At 37.0% G+C, this 18,678-nt stretch overlaps 1 protein-coding gene across 2 annotated transcripts in view; it reads left to right on the top strand.

Moving 5' to 3' along the window:
* The first annotated feature begins 1,466 nt into the window (after nt 1–1,466).
* Nucleotides 1,467–18,678, top strand: part of EMB (embigin) — a 35,611-nt gene continuing 18,399 nt past the window's right edge. The window contains exon 1 of one of the 2 annotated variants that reach the window (XM_077117118.1): nt 1,467–1,579. In XM_077117118.1, coding sequence (XP_076973233.1) covers nt 1,525–1,579 — 55 coding nt within the window. In that variant the 5' untranslated portion in view covers nt 1,467–1,524. Of the gene's footprint in view, nt 1,580–4,770; nt 4,815–18,678 lie in introns of those variants that run through there. The other variant, XM_077117119.1, reaches the window with a different exon arrangement.

Below are 18,678 nucleotides of genomic sequence, written 5' to 3'. Positions count from 1 at the left end.
CTGCTCTATAGATTATATATGGCTGGAGAAAAAAAGTGGCTAAATATCAAGGGCTTGGGTGCAAATTTTGGGAAAACATCCTGGTATATGTTCTTATCTCAAAACAGTATACAGTTGGAGTGGGCAATGTTCAAGGTTATTATAGTAGCCAAAGCTTGGTATGCTTCCAGGTAGTTATGGGGGGAGGGGGTTATGGAGGGCAGGGAGGTGCCAAGGGTGAGGCCAGGTAATATCAGTCAGGTAATAGATGCTTTATGTAACATACAGGACGGAAGAAAGGTTTTATAGCTCAGTGGGACAGCCCACTGACAGCCCAATGAGAAACTCAGGACATATTTTCCTTTATGTTATTGTCAGGGGTTAGTATTCTTTAGCTACGTTATTAAAGGATTATTTGATGGGAAAGTGCATTTCAACTTCCAAAGGAAAATTGGAGGGGATTAAACCTTTGGAACACAGCCTAATGAAGACATGGATTATGGCTGGGCAGAGTTTTTTAATAAACAGTATTGTGAAAGCTGTCTGTAAAGTATAAAGCTGAAGCAAAAAAAGGGATTGCTAACTTAGATAACATTTTTCATACATAGAAAAAGAATGAACTGGAAATCTAATCTTGCACTAGGAATAATTTTCTGAACAGAATATTAGAAAAATGAGATAAAAATCCCAGTTTTAATTTAAATTGAATGAAGTGTTTAAAGCATGCAGCCAAGTTGACAATAATGTGCCTTTGTCCCCCACTCTGATGTGTTTGATAATGTTGGGGATACTTTTGTGGGCGGTAAGTACGGGTGCTCTAAAGTCAAAGGAATGGAAATTAGTTACTACTGTTAAAAAAAGGAGCTTTGATGAAAGTGGGACAGGCAGAAATGGAAACCTTGATTCCTTATTAAAAATTTACAAAAGAAAAGTGACAGAGCAAAATAGGAAGTCATTTACAGGTAGAGGCTGTGCCAGACTGAAACCATAGCTGGAAAACAAGTACTGGTAGAACTCTCACTGGGCATAATCCATCTTGTCTTCTCTGCCTTCTAATGCCCAGTACTATCTGGTTTTTCAATGCTCTGTAACATAGTTTCTCTGTTCTTCTTTTCATTGTTATTTGTGCTCTCATCTCTACCTCTTCATACATAGCCTTCCCTTTTCTGGCACTCTTATTTAGTCACGTAATGTCTTTAGTTCATTTATGTTTCATAAAGAGACTTTAAATTATGGGATATGACAATGAAAAAAATTTGTAAAAGCCACTTGGTTTCACCTATCTATAAGTAGGGATTTTTACATAAAATAGGCGTAGAAAAAAGGGCAAATTTTGTCACATTTTAAAACCCAATATATTTATGAATGTCTTTGGTGAATATGAGACTTTTTAAAGTCTGAAAACATTATTTTTCACAGTGTGCAATGACATTTTAGCTGTCGCAGACTGTTTTTAGGTGATCATTTAGTCCTAGTGAGAATTTGTAACCACATGTTCTTTCTCTTACAGATGTACGTTCTACAGTTCAACCTGCCAGAGAAGAAATGATGGCAAAATATTCTAACCTTTCCTTGGAGAGTCACAACATATCACTGACGGGTAAATGCCTCATCTTTCAATTAATACAATGCCAGAAAAAGATCTTGTTTTGTTTTTAATTGAGCCACTGATTTTTCACTTGCAAACTACTCATCCCTGCTCAGGGTCTGCAGGTGAAACACAATTGTCCCTTTTACAGGTATAAGAGAGTATGATGGAAATCTAACATGGTTAAAGATGGTGTTCTCTGGGTGCAAGGAAGAGGGAGATATTCCAGATCTGGTAGGGCCTTGAAAGGCTCTCTAGAAGAGGGGGCTCATGAGAAAGGACAGGTAAATTTTGGTTTGCAGATACTTTTATGTTTTCATCAATTCCTTCTGGTATGTCTTTAAAATCACTGCACTGAGATAATTCATATATCCACTGGGAGAATTTTAGCCAGAGTACAATTAATGATGACACTGAATAAGTCAGTGACCATGTTACAGAAATACAAGCAAAGAACTCCAAAATAAAACAGCTGCTGGTGAAGCTAGTGTTTTCTCTTTCACAGCTTTAGATTCCAGTGTTTCAAAAGTTATCTCACATTTCTTTAAATCACAAACAGGAGTTAATCTGTTCTAGCAACAATATTAAAATAGAAATATAACTAGAAATTAAATTATTTAAAAAATGTTTGTTAGTAACTTTTTTCCCCAACTATACATCCAGTGTTAAGAGCTGTTTCTTTACTTCCATTTGATGTGAATAAAAGGTGTCTCTTTTATTTGTTTGTTTATTCTGATGCTAATGAAACGTTTGTACTGAGCTTCTTTTAAAAAATTAGTTTTCTTTTATTGAATTTTGTGTTTTTAGTACATTTTTATGTACTTATTTAATTTTTTTGCTTCTAATATTATTGTTAGAGAAGTTATAGGTTTAAAAAACAGTCATGCATAAAATACAGGATTCCTATATACTACCCATACCCAACACTTTGCAATGGTGTGGAAACATTGGTTATCATTGACCATAGCAGATTTTTAGAATTGTACTATTTTTTTTTAACAGTAGTTACCCTTAAAATTGAAGAGAGATGATTAAAATCATACTATTTTCTATTATCCAAAATTTACATTAGCTGTATTTTTTCCCATGTACTACCCTATTGTTAATACTGTTAAGTTGCGGAAGAAGTTTATTGAGCTAAGTGGCATGCATGGGAACAGAACTAAAAGGAAATTACTGCTCAAAGCAAAGTGGCAGGGACAGTTTATATACCTGCCTAGAACAAAGAAAGGGTATGGGGGGGGTGGGGAGGGAGAAGCAAGGGGGACGTGAGCTATGCGAGTTGTTTATGGCAGGATGTCCTTGGGTACAATATATCTGCAAAAGCTGCCCTGGCAGAATGTTTGTGCAGGAATGGGCTTAGCTGGTGAAGAGTTACAGACTCGCTAGTGTCAGCATGACTGCTCATCACAATTTCTCCTTTCCCATAGAGGCGGGGGTCTTAACTAGCACTGCAAGGGATCCTTGGCACATCAGCCTACCTCAGCTGCATTTTGGTTCTTCTTTGTAGAGTCCTGAGTAAAGTAGGAGTTTAAATAAAGCTATTTCTTTTTCTAACTTCACTACATCTTGCATTAATATCATACCTTTGTTATAATCCATGAAAGAACATTCTTATACCTGTATTAAAACTATAGTCTGTCATCTAAAATGGGATTCCCTGTGTTGTACAGTCCTGTGCTTTATCTTTAAATTTTTGTACTAGTAACATGCATCCTAAAGTTTCCCCTTTTAGCCATATTCACCTCTATGGTTCAGTGCTGTTGATTACACTCAGACTTACCATCACCACCATTCATGTCCACACCTTTACCGTTACTCTAAATAGAAATTCTGTACAAGTTAAGCATCAGATCTCCATTCTGTAATCTCAGTTTATCTCCTGGTAACCTATATTCTATATTGTAACTCTTTTAGTTTGCTTATTATAATTAGTTCATAACAGTGAGATCATATAATATTTGTATTTTTGTGTCTGGCTTATTTCACTCAATATAATGTCCTCAAGTTTATCCATGTTGTCACATGCATCAGACTTCTTTCCATTTTAGGGCAGAAAATATTCCATTGTATGTATATACCATATATTATTTATCCATTCATCAGTTGATGGACACTTGAGTTGCTCCCATTTTGGGCAATTGTGAATGATGCCACTATGAACATTGGTGTGCAAACATCTGTTCATGTCCCTGCTTTCAATTCTGCCAGGTATTTACTTAGCAGTGGGACTGTCAGATTATGCTGTAATTCTGTACTTAGCTTCCTGAGGAACTGTCAAACTGTCTTCCCTGGTGGCTGTACCATTTTACATTCCCGTCAGCAGTGAATGAATGTTCTTATTTCTCAATGTCCTCTACAGCATTTGTGGTTTTCTTTTTTTTTTTTTTTAATAATGGCCATTTTAGTGGATGTGAAATGCTATCATCCTATGGTTTTGATTTACATTTCCCTATTTGCTTGCGATATTGAGCATTTTTGTGTTTTTTAGCCATTTGTATTTCCTCTTTGGAAAAATGTCTATACAAGTCTTCTGCCTTTTTTAAAATTGAGTTGTCTTTTTATTGTTGAGTTGTAGGATTTCTTTATGTTTTAGGTAGTTAACAATTATTGGATATGTCTGATAATGGAAAATTTTTCCAAATATTTTCTCCCATTGAGTAGATTGTCATTATACTTTCATGACAAATTCCTTTGATGCACAAAAGTTTTTCATTTTTATAGGGGTCCCAATTACCTAGTTTTTCTTTTGTTGCTTGCTTTGGGTGTAAAGTCTAAGAAACCATTGCCTACCACAAGATTTTGAAGATGCTCCCCTATATTGTCTTCTGGAAATTTTGTTGTCTTGGTTCTTATATGTAGGTCTTTAATCCATTTTGAGTTAATTTTTGTATATAATGTAAGATAGGGGTTTTCTTTCATTCTTTTGCATATACATATCAGTTCTCCTAATGCCACTTGTTGAAGTAAACTGGTGTGAAAGTATATTTCTGAACTCAAAATTCGATTCTATTGGTCAATATATATCCTTTTGACAGTAGTATGCTGAATCGACCATTATAGCTTTGCAATATTCTTTCTTTGGTATGCTATACGGTGGGGTCACGTTTCATTATTTTTCCATATGCGTATACCATTATTGCAGCACCATTTATTAAATTATTTGTTTGTTTCATTGTTTGTTCTTTTTTGGAGGTGGGGGGAAGAACATGGACTGGGAACTGAATCTGAGTCTTCCGCATGGCAGGTGAGAATTCTACCACTTAACTACCCTGCGCCCCCTGTAATATTCTTTAAAGTCAAGAACTGTGAGTCCTCCAACTTTGTTTTGTTTTTCAGGATGTTTTTGGCTTTTCAGGGTCCCTTACCTCTTCCAAGTTAATTTGATAATTGGCTTTTCTAACTTTGAATAGTAGGCTGTTTGTTTTTTTGGCTGGGTGTACTTTATTGATGGTACATGGTGATGGTGCATCCCTTTCTTCAAGCATCTGAGATGGAAGCTGTGGAGGATGGGTGATTCTCAGTGTTGGGCGATCGAGTTGGGAAAGGGCTCTCCAGCAGCTCATGGTCTCTTTTCCTTCATGCTGTCACTGGGGCTGGGAGTCCAGGGACTCTTAATCCTTGAAGGCCATGAAGACATAACGTCTACCATCCTCTTGCTTTAGCCAAATTCATTGTCATACCAGGAAATGAGCTTAATGAAGTGGTTGTTGAGGGCAATGCCAGCCCTAGTATCAAAAGTTGAAGAGTGGGTGTCACTGTTAAGTTCACAGGAGACAACCTGATCCTCATTGTAGCCCAAGATGTCCTTAGGGGGACCTCTGACCCCTGCTTTACCACCTTCTTGATGTCATTGTACTTTCTCCAGCCATGATGTCAGATTCACAATGAACACATTGGGGGTGGGGATGTGAAAGGCCATGCCAGTGAGCTTCCCATTCAGCTCTGGGATGATATTGCCTTCCACTTTGGCAGCATTGGTTGATGCAGTGTTCTCAGCACCCTATGGTGCCGAGAATTTTACATTCTCCTGGAGGGGCCATCCAGTCTTCTGGGTATCAGTGATGGCATGGACAATGGTCATAAGTTCCTTCATGATGCCAAGGTTGTCATGTATGACCTTGGCCCAGGGGGGTCAGGCAGTTAAAGATGCATTGCTGACAATATTGAGGGAGCTGTCATACTTCTCATGGTTCATGCCAATCACAAACATGGGGCATTGGCCAAAGGAGCAGAGATAATAACTTCTTTGGCTCCACCCTCCAAGTGAGTCCCAGCCTTCTCCATGGTTGTGAAGACACCAGTGGACTCCACAACATTTAGAACCAGCATCACCCCATTTGATGTGATGGGATCTTGCTCCTGAAAGATAGTAATGGGATTCCCATTGATGACAAGTTTCCCATTCTCAACCTTGATGGTGCCTTTGAACTTGCCATGGGTGGAATCATACTGTAACATGTAGACCCTGTAGTTGAGGGTCAACAACTCCAGTTGCTGGAGTTCACAGCAGCCCTGGTGACCAGACACTGAATATGGCCAAATCCGTTTATTCCAACCTTCATTGTGCCTTAGAGAAATTGCTGGCACTGCACAAAAAGGTGAGGCTGATCTGTTGAGCAGGGAGAAACAGAGAGCCAGCTGTTTGTATTTTTATTGAGATTGTGTTGAATCAGTAAATCATTTTGGGTAGTATTGACTTCTTAATAATATTTAGTCTTCCTATCCATGCACAGAATGCCCTTCCATTTATTTAGTTCTTCTTTGATTTCTTTTAGCAATGTTTGGTAGTTTTTGGTGTACAAGTCCTCTACATCCTTGGTTAAATTTATTCTTAGGTGTTTGATTCCTTTAGTTGCTGTGATAGTTACGTTCTGGTGTCAACTTGTTCAGATGATGATGCCCAGTTGTCTGGTCAGGCAAGCACTGGCCTGATCATTGTTGCAAGGATATTTCATGGCTGGTTGATAAACTGGAAGGCTGGTGTATTAAGTCATCAGTCAGTTGATTGCATTTGTGGATGATTAACATCTGTGAACAACTAAGGGCATAACCCACCAACATAATCCAATCAGTTGAGGCTTTTAAGGAAGAAGTGAGATTTTTTCACCGCTTCTTCAATCAGAGAGCCTCTCCTATAGAGTTTGTTCAGATCCTTCATTGGAGCTGCCAGTTTCACAGCCTGCCCAACATATTTTGGATTCTACCATTCCCACAGTTTCATGAGACACCTTTATAAATCTCATATTTACAAATATCTCCTGTTGTCTCTGTTTCTCTTGAGAACCCTGACTAATACAATTGCTATTGCTAATGGATGTTTTTCTTGACTTGCTCCTCAAACTGCCCATTTTTGGTGTATAGAAATGCTGCTGATTTTTGTATGTTATTCTTGTATCCCACCACTTTGCTGAACTTGTTTATTAGATCTAATAGCTTTGCGGTAGTTTTGGGGAGTTTTTATATATAGGATCATGTAATCTGCAAATAGTGAAAGTTTCACTTCTTCTTTTCCAGTTTGGATGCCTTTTATTTCTTTTTCTTGCCTAATTGCTTTGACCAGAACTTCCAGCACAATGTTGAATAACAGTGGTGGCATTAGGCATCCTTGTCTTCTTCCAGATCTTGGAAGAAAGTTTTCAGTCATTCAGCACTAAATAAGATGTTAGCTGTGGGCTTTTCATATATGCCCTTAACATGTTGGAGAAATTTTCTTCTATTCCTATTTTTGGAAGTGATTTTATTAAAGGATTCTGGGTTTTGAAAATGCCTTCTCTGTATTAGTTAAGATGGTCATGTGTTATTTCCCCTTAGTTTTGTTTATGTGTTGTAGTACATTAGTTGATTTTCTTGTCTGACCACCTTGGCATACCTGGGATAAAACCCACTTGATGATTGTGTATAATTCTTTTAATGTGTAGTTGGTTTCAATTTGCAAGTGTTTTGTTGAGGATTTTTAATCTGTATTCTAAAGAGAAATTGTTCTTTAATTTTCTTTTTTTTTTACAATGTTTTTGTCTGGCTTTGGTATTAGGGTCATGTTGGCCTCATAGAATAAGTTAGGTAGTGTTCTGCCCTGTTCAATTTTGGGGAAGATTTTATCAGAATTGGTATTGTGTCTTCTTGGAATGTTCCGTAGAATTCATCTGTAAAGTCATCTGATCCTTAACTTTTCTTTATTGGCAGGTTTTTGATGACTGATTCAATTTCTTTACATGTAGTTGATCAGTTGAGGACTGCAGTTTCTTTTAAAGACAGTGTAGGCTGTTTATGTGCTTCTAGAAAATTTTCCATTTCATCTAGGTTGTTTAATTTGTTGGCATACAGTTCATAGTATCCTCTTATGATCCTTTTTATTTCTGTGGGGTCAATGGTAATGCTTCCCTCTCATTTCTAATTTTATTTGTTTGTATCTTCTCTCTTTTTTTCTTCATCATTCTAGCTAAGAATTTTTGTCAATTATAGGACCTTTTCAAAGGACCAATTTTTGGTTTTGTTAACTCTCTTAATTGTTTTTTTATGCTAAATTTCATTTTTTTCCTGCTCTTTCCTTTTGCTTACTTTGTGATTAGTTTGCTTTTCTTTTTCTGGCTTTTCCAGGTGTGCAGTGAGGTCTTTGATTTTCATTGTCTTATATTTTGATGTGTTTAGAACTATAAATTTCCCTCTCAGCACTGCATTCTGCAACCCAAAAGTTTTGTTATTGTTTTGTTGTCATCTTCACTCATGTCAAGATGTGTAGTGTTTCCCTTGTAATTTTGTCTTTGACCCACTGATTAAGAGTGTGTTAACTTCCATATATTTGTGAATTTTCCAGTTCTCTGCCTATTATTGATTTCCAGCTTCATTCCATTATAGTCACAGAAAGTACTCTGTGTGATTTCAGTCTTTTAAAATTTAGTGAGACTTGTTTTGTAACCTAACATGTAGTCTATCCAGGAGAATGAGTGATGCAAAACTTGAGAAGAATGTATATTCTTTCTATTTGGGGGTGCAATATTCTCTGTATATTTGTTAGGTCTGGTTCATTTATCTATTATTCAGAATCTGTTTCCTTATTGTCCCTCTGTCTAGTTCTGTCTATTGATGAAAGTAGGGTAGTGAAGTCTCTAACTATTAGTGTATAGACATGTATTTCTTTTTTTCATTTTGCTGGTATTTGCCTCATGTATTTTGGGTCACCATGATTAGGTGCATAAATGCTTATAATTATTATTTCTTTCTAAGTTGATGTTCCTTTTTATTAATATATAATATATAATGCTCTTCTTAGTTTCTTATAACAGTTTTGTATTTAAAGTCTGTTTTGTCCAATATTAGTGCTACTCCAGCTATGTTTTGGTTACTATTTACATGAAATGTCTTTTTCCAGCCTTTCACTTGCAAATTTTTTGTGTCTTTGATTCTAAGGTGAGTCTTTTATAAATAGCATATAATTGGATTATGCTTTTTCAACCATTCAGCCAATCTTTATCTTTTAATTGGGGAATTTAATTCATTAACATTCTATATTATTACTGTAAAGGCAGTACTTACTTCAGCCATTTTATTCTTTGATTTTCATATGTTATACCTTTTCTTCTCTCTCTCTCTTTTTTTTTTTACCCTTTTAGTTACCCTTACTGATAGTTTTTCCATTCTTTTCTCCATTTCCTCTTCTGACTGTAAGATTTTGATTGTCCTGCCTCCTAGTCCACAGATTCTTTCTTCTGCTTGTTCAAATATGCTCTTGTATCCCTAGTGTATTTTTAATCTCTTTTATTGTCTTTCATTCCAATCATTTGTTATGTTTCTTTATGCTTTCAAATTCTTCTTTATGCTCACCTACAATCTCCTTAATATAATTTATCTCTCTATGCATATTTTCCTTCATCTCGAATTTATTTGGGAGATTTGTTTGAACATCTTTTGTGCTGATTTTAGCTATTATGTACCCCAGAAGAGCTGTGTCCTTTAATCTTCATTCAGTATTGCTGGAAGAGATCTTTTTTATTGTTTCTATGGAGATGTGACCCACCCAAGTGTGGGTGGTAACTTTTAAATAGATGGTTTCTATGGAGTGTCTCCATCCATTCAAGGTAAGGCTGATTACTGAAGCCTTCAAAGGGGGAACCATTTTGGAAAAAGCTTTAAAGCTACTAGAATGAACAGAGCCAACAGAGAACAGAGCCATTGAAGAAGCCTGGAGAGAAAAAGATAGTAGACATTGCCATGTGCCTCAGAGAGAAACCTCAAATGTCATCAGCCTTCTTGAACCAAGGTATCTTTCCTGGATGCCTTAGTTTGGACATTTTTATAGCCTTGCCTTAATTTGGACATTTTCATGACCTTAGAACTGTAAAATTGCAACTTAATAAATTTCCCTTTTTAAAAGCCATTCCACTTCTGGTATATTACAGCCTGGCAGCTTACTAACTAAAGCATCTTTGTTGAGTTGTTCCAAATTCTGTGTCTCCTCTGAAGTTTGATTTGTTCCCTTGACTGAGTATATCTTTCTGTTACTTAGTATGGCTTGTAGTTTTGCTGACCTCTAGGCATCTGATTATTTTGATGATTTTACTCTTAAGGTTGGTTCCTCTCTCTTGTCTAGGATTTTGTTGTTGATAGGCTTTGTGTTAAGACTATTCATTGTGTCCACCTTATTTTATGTCTTTAGATAGCCATTCTTAACTGATCAGATTTTTTCAGATCATCTTCATCTGATTCTTGCTCTGGTTATGCAGTATGATTTTTGTGATTGCACTTTTTTAAAAATCCATTTTTATTGTGAAACATATACAACATGTAAAAAAATAATTTTAAAAAGTAGCAATAAAAGGAATAATTTTCAGCTTGCATTTTAACAAATAGTTACAGAACAGATTTCAAAGATTGGTATGGGTTACCATTCCACAACTTCAGGTTTTACCATCTAGCTGCTCCAAAGCACAAGAGACCAAAAGAAACATTAATTTAGTGATTTAGCAGTCATCCTCATTTGTTAAATCCTATCTTCTCTGTTACAACTCCTCCTTCTCCTTTGATCCTACTCCCAATCTATCAGGATGTCCATTCTAACTTTTCATGTTGAAAAGGGGAGGATTGCACTTTTCGCAATTATTTCACCTCCTGGAGAAAGCTTCCTTTCCTCTGTTATTTCTCTATGAATCTTGGTATCTTCTGATTGTTTTTGTTTTGCTTCTGTTGTTTTTATACTCATTTCACTGTCTCTAGCTGCTTTTGCCTGGAGGGCAAATTCTGGCTGGATGGCCTCCTTGGAGAGTTCTTTCCTAAATCAATATATCTCAGTCAAAACAGGATCAGAGACCTATGAAGGGGTCGTAGAGTGTTCCAAAGTTCCCTTGGGGAAAGGTTGAGGAAGTGCACCAAAAGCCTCTTTGATGGCTCTCCAAATATGTGCTTTTCTGATCTGCCCAGAAAATGCAGCCCTTGTGCTTACTGTCCCGTGGAGCCCTGAAGAAGGGCTGGATCTTTAAATGTCCACCCCTCTGTCCCAGTATGGGGTGGAGTTGAAATAATAGCTGCTGCTGCCTTTGTCCTGGGCAAATGAAACACTAGCTCAGAGTCAGGACCCAGTGATCTGAATTCGCTAATCAAAAGCCATGCTCAGTGATCCACCATGCACACCCCTGTTCTTGGGCAAGAGGGTTTCTATGTCCCTTTATGTCCCAGTGAGCTAGCCAGGGAGTGGACCCCAAGGCAGCCCGCTGTGTGCAGAGATCAACTCACCCTTTTTTTTAACCATAGTTTATTGGCCTCTTCCTTCTGTTCTTCCCTGGATGCTGTACAGTTTTCCGCTTGCCTCTAGAGTTCTGGAAAGGCTGGCTTCTCTGAGTTTTAGGAATTATCTGATTTAGGAAGCTATTTGGAGGTTGTTGGTTTCTGGAAAGTAATCTTAGTATATGGAAACTTTGTAGAATCTCAAATAAAGCCCTGAATGTTCTTTGGGATTGACAGGAATGGTTTGGGTTGGGGTTTAGCAAACTGATTGGTAGCAATGTCTAGTTGAAGCTTGCATGAAAGTAGCCTCTCGACTTTATTTGAATTCTCTCAGCCACTGATACCTTATTTGTCATAATTCTTTTCCCCCTTCTGGTCAAGATGGCATTATCAATAACAATAGGGTTTTTGAAACAGACCTTTTGATACAAGACTATTTTTGCTTCACTGTAGGATATTTCCCAGCATCAATATTTGAAATTCGTTGTTTTTGTATTACAGGAATTAGAGTGCTTCCGTATTGATACTTTTATTCTTTTCCTTCACTATGCACATTTTAGGTTTGATGTCTTAATCAGTGCGTTACAGTTTAACCAAAAAGTTTAAAATCAAAACTTCAGCTGGCAGTCTTCTTGTCCAGCATAGAAATGTTGGCACAGGTGTTCTTCACATCGACTCAGTGGGACATGTTATTTACAGGTTGAAACCCAGATAGCTATGCTGGCAAGGTCCTGGGCAGGCAAGGAGCTAAAATAAGTAGACCCTGGAGGTGCAGATATGCAGCTAAAGGCATAACACAAGACTTGGGAAGATTAAAGTCAAAACAGGCAGCCAGGTTGCTGGGACCCAGAAAGGCAAACCCAAATCTGGGTTAGAAAAACTCAGGTTCCAGGATCAGATACTGGGTCAATGAGGTTGAAAATAGCAAAAGAGGTGAGAGTCCCTTGCTTTTGTATGTTCAGACACTATTTCAGAGAGGATCCTACAGTGACTCAAAAGAGGTGCAATTGTTTACAGAGCAGTCCCAGCTTTCAAATCTGATGTAAAGGCCCTTTTGCTATTCAGTGAAAAAATGACATTCACAGACAGTGAGAGGAAGAGGAAGTAAAAAAGGAATCCACGTAGCACCACAAGCAGCGGGAGGTGCAAGCAACCACAGTTTCCACCACCGTTTCTCAGTAGCAGCAGTGTTGACATTTTGACTGCATAGTTCTCTGCTTTGTTTTGGGGATTTTGGGGTGGGCATTATATGATATTTAGGGGTATTGCTGGCTTCTGCCTACTAGATGTGAGTAGCACTCCCCAGGATGTGACAACCAGACATTGGCAAATGTCCTTTGGGGAATAGAATTCTCCCCAGTTGTGCACAACTGCCCTACACCTAAAAGGCCAGCCTTGCAATGGCTTCCAATTTCCTTATCATGGGAAGAAATATTGCTTAATACTCACATGGCTGTTAACATCTAAAGAAGAATCTCAAAGAGAATTAGATGATGGTGCAGGTAACAGGTACCAGGAACCCTACAGTAAATGAGGCAAGGAAGCTGGCCCATCCTTCCCACTCTCTTCCCTATCTCCTCCTGTTTCCATCCTCCCTTTCTCTGAGATTTAAGTCAACAGCTGAACAGTCAACAAAGCACAGATAGAGAAGTACTGTTTGTTTCTCGGGTGCACTTAAAACATGTTTATTAATTTTTAATTATGGAAGTAAGTGCCTTCATTATTTTTAAAATATTAAAACATTATTTTATTTCCAGCAATATAGTTGATTAGAGAATCTGAAACCCCCCCTGCCACATCTATAATTTCTGACTAAAATAATCAAGTATCCTTTTGAACATATAGCTAAGTACACAAAAAATTACAGACAGTTTCCAGTAGCTAAAACCTCAGACCAGGGCAGCTGATACAGTAAAGTACTTTGATTAGATCGCTAAGCCATTTTATAAAAGTCAGGGCCTTGAATCCGTGTAAAGAGGGGAGTTGGAACTGAAAAACCGCAGAAGGCTGATCCTTTCAGTTACTGGACAGAGGCAGTAGATTCTTTCCCCTACGTGCTCAATGACACCGGGGTTTCAAAGAGAGAATTTATTGCTAGGCGCAAAGCAGGAGATCCAATGCCTATCAGGTCTAAACTCTGGCTCCCCAAATTGCAGAAATTGTGACAGTTTCATAGTATTAAAAGATCGGTAGGTTTTAGGGTAATGAGCGCAATGGCTCCAGATGATGTGATTAGAGGTGATCTAATCATTGAGCACATGCAGACTGATCACGTGGTTAGTCACACAGTGTAAGAAAATGAAGACCTTAATATGATATGGGTATGATTTTTAGTATTATAATAAGCTTTATGGTCCCTTGTAGGTTAAAGTCTAAGCTGCTCACCATGTTAGGTGGACCCAGTTTGGTGAGATCCAACTTGGTTTGGACTTGAGATTGGTTGGTTCTGGGGTGGCCAAGGCCCTTCATTAATAAACGAATGCTTATTAGCTTATTTATGGGCTGTCTTTAGTGATCAGAAGACTCTAAAGTCAAAAAAGTGGATAAAATGGGTACACATGAAGGTTAGTTGCAAGGTTTTTGCAATCACAAGGGCACAAGATTAGAGCTCTACAATCATTATCAGAGTTCAGGGCAGCTGGATTATGGTTCAGAGATTTCAGGTGTTTCTCTCTGCCTAATATGCTAGAAGGTAAAAAGGAATATTTTAAATAATGATCCAGTAGTCATAATCGTCCCTTAAGTCTTAACTTCTCAGTTACATTTTAAAGGCTATAAATACAATGAAAGAATTGACCTAGGAAAAAAAGAAAAAGCAGAAAGTTGGCCCACTAGCCCCAGGGGATGACCAGTTGGCTTCCTTTTATTCAGCTTTATTCTGCATTAAAAACAAAACTCCCCTGAGTATTAAATGAAATAGAAGAATATCCCAGATGGAATATATGTATATATCCCATATATGTATGTGTGTGTGTGTATATATTTTTATGTATTGTGTGTTATATTGATCTAACACTACTGTTATTTTATAGAGTTAACCAGTGTTTCAGTTTTACTCAGATTTTTTTCCTACTGCTTTGAAGTACCACTCAGATCATACTCCAGACTCTCAAAGGCGATTCTGTTTCTGTACTCATTATTAAAATTGTACTTTGCAGCTTGATATACCATTCACCCACACATGCACACAGACTCACGCTGAAAGAAAGCATTAGCGCCTGCACTCAGTAAGTGTGCTGGCACTCTGATAATCTCTCTTCTGTTCTAATTCTTTTAAAAAAAACAAATCTGATCATAACTACTAAATTGATTTCATGACCTCTAATTGGTTTCAACTTGGATTTTAAAAATTCTGCTTATTTTATTCTATTAATTTCTTGTTCCTTTCCAGTATCATTAACTCATTATTAACATTTAAAATATCATAATATATTGTTATATCTCTGTTCTGTTTTTAATAGTCTATTCTATTTCTTGGAATATTACTCTTCCATGTAGATTTTTTGGGGGGGGCATCAAGTTCTGTATAAAAGTGCTCTGGGGAATTTGACTTATTTTTACATTGAATCTGTAGATTGATTTGGGGAGAATTAACATTTTTACAATGTTGCTTCATTGCCTGTGATTTAGATCTTGAAGTTAGGGTATCTATTGCAGTCAGTGTTAATTGTAGTTATTTAAATCATATCTCCCCTGCTAGCATGAACAGTTTTGAATTCACTTCTGTATCTCCTATAGCATACAAAATATTGAACAAGTTTTATCTAATGAATAAATCACCTATGTAAGACAGGAGTTTCTTATATAATTCCTGCATATCTCCTTAAATACTTCCTCCCTTTGTATTCCTTATATATTTCCTGGGACAGAGTGTTAGTAAGCGGGAACTTTCAAACTAAGTTGAGATGTCTTATCTGTTTAGAAAAATGAGTGTGGGCATATAGACTCTGTATTTTAAAGACTTTATTCTCAGGGTTGCTGGCATTATTCAAATCAACTCAGCAAAAATTTATTGACAGCCTGGTCTTCAGTGGTGAACAGGGCAGACTTATCCTTCTGTCCATCCCCTCACTACTTCCTGCACCACAGTGTGCGATGTAATAGAGTATACTTCCTGGTGGGGATGGGCAGTGAATATTTAACTAAGTAAATTAATTGAAGAGATAATGTCAGACAGAGCCAACTGCTAGAAAAAAAAATAAATTGAAGTGGTGTGATAGGGAGTCCCTGTTGGGAAAACCATGTTAGAAAGGGCAGTGGGGGAAGCCCTCCCTGAGAGGGAGGCATTTCACCTGAGACCTGATATCGATCGCTTGGGTATGTGCTAAAATGCCTATTCCCAAGCCTGATCTAGATCTATAGAATCAAACTCCTTGGAAACAGAACTGGGTATCTGCATTTTTTGTACCTCTGAAGTTGATACCCAAGGATTTGAACCTCTGGCAGAGTTCTAAATCTCAAGGACAGACATTGAGGTGTAATATGCTCCTGCTTCTTGGAGAAGTTTGTCACCAAAGTAGTGGCTCATGCTTTTGGTTTATATTAGGCTCTCATCATGCATTAGTGGGTCTTAAGAACCTTGTGTTTGACTCTTTGATGAAATCCAATTGTTTTAAAATATTTTATTCCATCCAGTGTACCTTAAGGTTGTAGAGAGAGAAGATAGAGGACAAAGAAGCTAATCTTGAGTGCTTTCCACACCTTTTCCAATCTACCTAGAGCAGCAATGTATTTATCTGTCTTATACCTCGGGTGTGTGTGTGTGTGTGTGTGTGCGTGTATGTGTGTGTATGTGTACGTGTATGAGTGAGGTGGGGGTTATTTAATACTTCTCTTGATTATTTTCTAACATGCTTTTGCTGCTAAAATTATTTTTAAATAGTTGTGGAATAATTCATTTAAAAACTTAACTGGTTCTTTGTACAGGGGAATGTAATGATATGACATTTTGTTTACTGTGCCTTTCTTCCATTATATTGGAGTGAATGTGTGCAAAATGGTTCAAAATAAGTAGACACCTCCTATCAAGTTATAGAAAACTAAGGTTAGATTTAAAACGTGGAGGCGAACTGCGATGGCCCGAGATGCTTCTTGAATGCAGAAGAGACAGGGCCATATCTAAAAGTGTGATTTAGTGCTCCAAGATCCAATGTGGAGAAGGGGCAGGTAAAGGCCAAAGATTTGCTGTTCTGAGTTGTGGATTGCTGCTCAAATCTGGATCTTTTGAACCACATAGCCTCAGGTGTTGCCATTCAGATAGAATGGACAGGTATTCCAATTACCATCCCACAGAGTTGTTCTGGGGACCAGATATCATATATTGTAAATTTTTGCAAACTGCCAAATGGCATAGGTGCCGTAGAGCATCAGTAGTAGTAGAAGAGAGGCATCGATGAGGTGTCTGGCATAAATTTTTGATATGTATATGCCCTAGGTTCATGATCCCAAGCACAGAAGCAGTCTGTAGCTAATTAAGTAAGACATAATTTATTGAATGGATTTTGGCTAGCTTGCAGAATTGTTGGGAAGGAAGAAACCAAGTTCTGGAAATGCCAAGGACCTATGGCATCCAGATGCAAGGAACAATGAAACCATTTCCTTAAGACATTGCTGTTGGCACTGGACTCTTGATATCAGTGCCTCAATAAGGCACTCAGTAATACATTTACACTCAGTAAATGTATTAAATGAATGGATAAATAAAAGGCATGTAGTAGTTGTTCAGTAAATAGGTGTTAAATAAATGGGCAACTAAACAAATGATGCATTATTATTGCTAGACATTTGCCATTATTATCATACTTAATTCCTCTATTCTGCTTAGGTCTTTAACTTTAAAGTCCTGTGTGGGAGGAAATGATAAGTGAAGCCTAGATCAAGTGGCTAAGCCCTGTTTGTCTTCAGAGGTGTGGGAGAGAAGGAATAATCTGACTCTTCAGTTTCACAGTGGGTGAGGGACTTTGGCCTCTCACAAAAACTTAATGGTGGGGAAGGGTGATCCAATCCTGGTTATCCAAAAAATATCATAAATCTCCACGGCTGTGATGTTGGGTTAACCTTGTATTAATTACTTGGGAAGAATAGTAACAAAGCTATTCTAATACTAAAACAATATAAGCATTTGTTGTAGTTCCCTTTAGCTGATGTGATTAGTAGCTGTAATGCTTTTTCTGTTCTTCATTCTGTGGAAAATCTCTCAAGTTAAATGCTAATTGTTGAAAACAAGAAAACGCCTTCCTGAAATTCAAACAGAACCAAGTACCATTTTTCATTTTTCTTTGCGATGATTTTAAATAAATTTAAAACGTAGAGAAATAGCCATTAAATGTCTTAAAGCACTGCTCAGATGCTAGGCGAATAACTTGTTGACAGACTCACTTAAAAAATTGATGATCATGATTAGGATTTAATTTGGGAGAAGTGTGAACTATAAAAATCAAAATACAGGATTCTCTTGTTATTAAAAAAATTTACATGAAGTTTAAAAATGTTTTATTTTACTTCTTATTCAGAGGAGATTTTTTGTTAAGTCAGTTCAACTGCATATGAAAACAAGGCAGCATTATTAGAGCAACAACGTGTTAAAAAATAGGTTTGCTTCACTTTTACATAGGAATGTTGGTCTCATGTTAATGTGGCCTTCTGATTCTTCCTGTAAGGATTCTGGTAGTTCTTTCTTATTTTAGGATGTAACGTGTGATCTCACTGACTTCTACAGTGATGTGGAGAGTCCAGGTTAAGGAGGCTCTGTGTTTCCTATCTCGGCTTCATTCAGACTTGCCCCGTCGTATCAGTTTTATGAATTATAATGCACTTAAGTTTTTTTAATAAATGTTTCTGCTTTTAAAATGTTTGTGGAAACACTAGCTTATCTAAGAAATTTAAATGGACTTTTTTCCTTTTTTTTTTTTACATGGCCAGGCGATCGAAACATCCATTTTATCTTTTTAATAAAAGTGCAAAGTAGACTCTTATTTTAAATGATGAGGTTCTTTTTTTGGGGGGGAGGTGTATGACCAAGAATCAAACCTGAGTGATGAGGTTCTTAAATGACCCTTTAATGTCTAACAGTTGCCATTTTAAAAAGTTTGTAAATTGCTTAAAACTGTATGTACTATTAAATTATGAATATGAGTATATAAACATAAATTATTGTATGATTTTAAATACAGTCTTTTAAAACTATATTTCAAAAACTGAGAAAATGGGAATATTCTTGAAAATATAGATATCATGGATGTTTTTACAACTCCCTAAAACACCAGAAAGGCATTCCAGTTCTTCAATATTAAGGAAGTTGAAATGTTGTCTGTTGGGCTTACATTCTTCTTCAGCTTAACCACAAAATATTTGCCTTGAATGTAGAGCCTTTTACTTATTTTTGCTGCTAG

The sequence above is a fragment of the Tamandua tetradactyla genome, chromosome 9 (assembly GCF_023851605.1).
Source record: "Tamandua tetradactyla isolate mTamTet1 chromosome 9, mTamTet1.pri, whole genome shotgun sequence".
Taxonomy (NCBI): domain Eukaryota; kingdom Metazoa; phylum Chordata; class Mammalia; order Pilosa; family Myrmecophagidae; genus Tamandua; species Tamandua tetradactyla.
The sequence above is the reverse complement of the archived record's forward strand: the minus strand, read 5'-3'. Positions and strand labels throughout refer to the sequence as shown.